This window comes from Saccostrea cucullata, unplaced genomic scaffold (assembly GCF_032062105.1).
Source record: "Saccostrea cucullata isolate Sc308-1 unplaced genomic scaffold, CSIRO_AGI_Scuc_v1 ctg15518, whole genome shotgun sequence".
NCBI lineage: Eukaryota > Metazoa > Mollusca > Bivalvia > Ostreida > Ostreidae > Saccostrea > Saccostrea cuccullata.
In genome coordinates, this window is record NW_026918501.1 from 4,396 (window position 1) to 9,692 (window position 5,297).

At 35.9% G+C, this 5,297-nt stretch overlaps 2 protein-coding genes across 2 annotated transcripts; one reads left to right on the forward strand and one right to left on the reverse strand.

Annotated features, from left to right (window-relative positions):
- The first annotated feature begins 924 nt into the window (after nt 1-924).
- Nucleotides 925-3,128, forward strand: LOC134267257 (uncharacterized). Its single transcript, XM_062749481.1, has 6 exons — nt 925-1,068; nt 1,467-1,555; nt 1,691-1,795; nt 1,955-2,311; nt 2,455-2,538; nt 3,013-3,128. Exons 1-6 carry the CDS (start codon nt 1,052-1,054, stop codon nt 3,126-3,128), a joined length of 768 nt encoding a protein of 255 aa, XP_062605465.1. The 5' UTR covers nt 925-1,051.
- Nucleotides 3,108-4,946, reverse strand: LOC134267268 (uncharacterized). Its single transcript, XM_062749491.1, has 2 exons — nt 4,741-4,946; nt 3,108-4,445 (listed from the first exon to the last, which is right to left on the reverse strand). Exons 1-2 carry the CDS (start codon nt 4,854-4,856, stop codon nt 3,683-3,685), a joined length of 879 nt encoding a protein of 292 aa, XP_062605475.1. The 5' UTR covers nt 4,857-4,946; the 3' UTR covers nt 3,108-3,682.
- Between the last annotated feature and the right edge of the window lie 351 nt (nt 4,947-5,297).

Sequence of the window (5,297 nt, forward strand, 5' to 3'; positions counted from 1 at the left end):
CTTTGTATGGGAAGGTAAATATTACTATGACACATGTTTACCTATGGGTTGCTCATCTTCATGTCAGCTTTTTGAGAAATTCTCATCAGCACTCCATTGGGTTTTATCACAGAAATTTAGGGTGGTAGGCATATCACATCTTCTGGATGACTTCTTCTTCGTCGGTAAACAAAATACTAGTGTTTGTGCACACTCGCTAGATCAATTTTTAGAATTATGTAATGATATTGGTGTACCAATTAAGAATGAAAAAACTCAGTTACCAACGAAAATAATTACAATTTATGGAATAGAAATTGATTCCATGTTAATGGTCGCACGTTTACAAGACGAAAAAAATTGGTAAAATATCTTGTAATTTTGCATACTTTTAAGAAAAATCGCAGCATTTCTTTATAAGAGCTCCAGTCATTAATTGGGTTATTAAACTTTGCTTATAGTGTTGTTATTCCAGGCAGGCTTTCCTACGTAGACTGATCGACATTACAACCGGACATTCTTGTCCGACATACCGCATTACACTTAATGCTGAAGCTAGGTCATTGCATGCCTGGTCTACTTTTATTGATAATTTTAACGGAAAATCCTGTTTTTTATTTGATAAATGAGTTTCATCATATTATATTCTGATGCTGCAGGCGTGCATGGAGGTTATGCAGCTGTTTTTGGCTGTAAATGGTTCACTGGCGAGTGGTCAAATGACATGGAGTCTTGGCATATTACTGCCAAAGAACTGTTTCCTATAGTGTTAGCTTTAGAGTTGTGGGGTCATTACTTAAAAAAACCATAGAATATTATTTTTTACGGATAATGCCGCTGTTGTCGATATAATCAATAAAACTTCATCAAAGAACAAAATAGTCATGAAATTGGTTTAGTTTTAGCCGCATTGAAATATAACATCTGGCGTACTTGTTTCTCAGCCGGCGGTGAGCCCGGCGAAGCGGTTGCATTACTTTTTTCTGAGCAGAGGTTGCGCGCGCAGTTCCGGCGTACGCCGCATTCAGCCGCCTCTTTCACACCGGCTCCAATCGGCTGCTGAAAATAAAAGATGGCGTCGTATGAACAGTACGTATAAGTTGCAGGATATTTTCCTAAGTTTTTGGATTGTGTTGTGACAAGCAAACAATTTATTTATAATCAAAGAAACATGAAATGTCTTACAGACATTTTTACGAGAAAAAAAAATTAATTCATCTACGATGCAATTTTTAGAGATGTAAAACGATGCAGCAGAATTGAAAATTATATATTTGATGCTCTGTCTCTAAATAATTTGAAAGCCAAAGTGGATCTATAACTGAAATAAAATAAAAATAAATCTTTGGGGGGGGGGGGAGAAAAGATCAACATAATTAATCAGAATCATTTCTTTCTCAGAAAATATTTATTCTGTAAACAGAGCTATAGTCATGACTATAACACAAAGTATGTAATATAATCTGTAATAATTATCTTTTTTGTAGGTACAAGGATTTCGAAGTAACTTTACAAAATGGAAAAGTAGTCACGGTCCAGGTGTCTCCTGAGCTTTTGGAGCACTATAATTCCACAGGTTTGGTTCAGTCAAATATTTAATGATTTTTTGTTTAAAAACAAGACTGCCTCCTTATTTAAAAGTAAAAACAGCTTTTGAACTTCAAAATATTTTTATATTATGGTCATTTATTTAAATTTTATGAATGTTTAGATCCTGATGCTAAAACTCTAGCACAAACACTTATTGCCCAGGCTGCTCTGGAAAAGTCACAAATTGAAGTCCATGGTTCACCAGAAATGGGTGATAAGCTTCCAGGTATGATGGTTATGATGATGAACTTGTGCATTTTCATAAACATAATTTTAACTTCAATCATAAAATTTAACCTTGTTATTTTATATATATAAATCATAATTTGAATTTTTGTACAAATGCATTTTTTATTTCACTTATCTGATTTTAATGGTTTTATAGACATTACATCAATAGACACTGCTGGGCCTAGTGCATCTGGCACCCCCTCACCTTCACCCATGCCATCTGGATGGTCAGAAAAAGCGGAAAATTGTTTACTGGATTTTTTTAGAGAGGTCAGCAAGCAACCAGTCAAAAATAAATGGCTCAAAATTGCAGGAAAAATGAAAGACATTGGATTTGATTATTCTTCTGAGCAGTGCCGTCTTAAAATCAAATCACTGAAAGAAAGACATGCCAGACTTTCGAAAAAGAGGTGTACATCAGGGGAGGGTGGAGTAGAGGACGTCTTGGAAGATAAGATGGCAGAGACGTTCTCTACTCCAGACTGCAAGCCCCTACATATCTCTGAATCTGGTAGGTAAAACTATAAAAACCTTTTTATAAAAATCTCTCATTTTTTATTTTAAAAATAGATTTGGTCTATGCTGTATCATTAGTTTTTTTCTTCAACAAATCCTATCTATTTCCAATAACTTGAATGATTTTTTTTCATGAAGGCAAAGGCAATTCAGATGCCCAGAGTTCCAGTGACACAAGTGATGAGAAGCTGCAACCCGTTGCAAAGAAAGTGAAAAAATGTGGTAAGAAATTGTATTTGTAACTGGTTTTGAAAAAAATAATTAGGTTGACAAGTTGCATATACAAAAGCATAAAAGACTACAATTATTTTCAAAATTCTGGATAGATAAAAGTCATATATTCCCTGAGACGACCAGTGCATCCAAGTGGCTTGGGGGGGGGGGGGGGGTTCATCACTGCATAGCTGAATGTAACTGCAGAGAAGGACTGCCATATCTTCTGTTGAAACGTCAGATTGGTTCTTTCTTAAAAAATCAATGGTCTTTCACTAAAGTTTCATACTTGATCATTTTCCCCGAAACTACTCCTAGACACCTTGTAGTGGTTAAAGAGAAACTCACCGAGTTCAAATTTTATCCAGGTTGCAAAAATGGATGTTAGATTAATGGTATATTTTTCATTTCCAAAGTGTATAACATTTCATTGAGTAAATGTAATGAATTACATAATTGATAATTACAATAATTATTTTTTAGAACAAAGGCCAACTGTGATGGATATACTGGAGAGAGCAGAGAAAGAATCGGAAAAGCGTCACAAAGAAAAAAATGGAAATCATGAAGGGATGTCAAAAATGGTGAAAAAGGAATGAAGCTAGGACAATTACTCTGTAATGACAATTTTATTCTTATCTCTTCGAAGTTGGAAAGCAGCATTATTGTTAGTCATTGTTATTTCCCATGTGCCAAATAGCAATTATTTTTCTTCTTTTTTTTCCAAGTGACTGTGGGCAGTCTGTTTCATTTGGAGCTTATGATGTTTTTTAAGAGCCCTTGTTTTTTAATGTTATTTTTTAAATTAAAATAAAACTGTTCAACATAGGTATTTATTGTGTTTTATACATTATTCAGTATAATCAAGTTAACCTTTCAGAAAAATAGTTCAATTAGAGAGTCTGTTTGTAATCATTATTCTTTTTAATGGTCCTTGTGCATCTTGTTCTTCCAACGGCATTGGATTTACATCCTGATTTTTATCTCGGTCAAGGAATTCTTCCACTTCCTCTCCACTGCAAATGCAGATATTGTGAAGGATGCATGTAGCCTGAATAACTTCACAAGTATCCTTAATTTTTCTATTATGAATGTATTTCAATCTTCGGAAGCGACCTTTAAGCAGTCCAAATGCCCGTTCAATAATTTGTCTTTAGGATGAGAGACATTTGTTAAAGTATGTCTGCTGTCTAGTAAGATGTCCTGTATCTCTGTAAGGGGTTAAAAGCCATACTCTTAAAGGGTAAGCTGCATCTCCAAGCAGGTGAAACCGGCCATATTCACATTTTTGGTAACCTGACTCCCACACATGGGAATTTTTCAATACTTTGGCATCATGGACTCGGCCAGGCCAACCGATATTGGTATGAATAAACTGCATATCATCTTTGCATTTGCCTTGAAGTATAATAGAGTGAAATCTTTTCCTGTTATAATATGACTGGGGGTTTTCTGAGGGGGGTTCAATCTGGATATGAGATCCGTCAATGGCTCCAATAATTCCAGGAAACTCATGAACACCCATGTCGTTGAAGTTGGTAGCAATCATATCCATTTCTGTTACACTTGGCCATTTTATGAATTTACTCAAGAGGTTGTTGATTATACATTTAATCACCAGATTTTTATGCTTTAGAAAAGTGTATTCTGTCAAACCGAATCTGTCACTAATTTCCATAGTATTTTCTTGGGATGCTAAGTACCGTAATGTCATCAAAATTTTCTTCTCCGTCTGGTTTTCCTCTCTGCCTCCCCTGAACTCCCTTTTTCTAAGCTCTCGACATTGTCCAAGGTGCTGGTATAAAATCTCAGCGGTACCTCTAGAAACTCTAAAAAATCTTCTAAATGTATCTGGGAGAAACAACGGAACAGTTGTTTCAAAGAAGTGTTGAGTTTTCATTCTTGTCCTTCGTGCCCTGCAGAGATAAAGAACGAAAATCACGATTCCAATCCATAAACAGATAAATAGTGATAACTCAAAGGTGTTGGAAGCAAATTAATCAAAATTGGGCGGCGAATTGACATGGGGGGGCGAATTGACGGGGGGGGGGGGCTAAACCAACGTAAAGAAAAAGTCCCCCCCCCGTTCAGACTCCTATTTAAATCACATAACACGAACAATTGACTTTCTGACTATATTTTTAGTAAGTACTCAAAAACATTGGAAAATGCATGCGAACCAGGGAATATTTTTAATTAAGAATGCCTCACCTGTGATCAAGCATTAAGGCCTTTGTAGGCAAAGTAAAATCATCGTCATCGTCATCGTCAAGCTGATCCAACAGGAAAGGAATTAAACATAAAATTATTTCGTTGTTGTCAGCCATGTTTATTATTTCGCCGGTTTCAGCCGAATCACTTTTTTCTTCAACAGCTTCCGGCGTAAGCCGTTTCGAAAAAACGGCTGAGAAACAAGTACGCCCATCTTCTTCCGAGCTAAACATATCAAGGGGAAACATAACATAATTTGTGATCTCCTTTCTCGCTTTCTTTTTCAGAAAGCTCACAAATTGGCACCATGGTTGGCAACTTGTCCAACCAATATCCCAGATCACTTCTTGATAGTTTAGTTACATCCCTGTTAAAGGCATCACTGTCATCCGCCACATTTACATCGTATAACAGATTTATTCAAAATTATGTGCAGTTTTGCAACATTTATTTCCAAGAGTGTCAGGCATTTCCATCTTCCCATGAGATGTTGACTCAATATATAACCTATTTGTTTTTGAAGGGTTATAGCCCATCCACAATAGCAACGCACATGT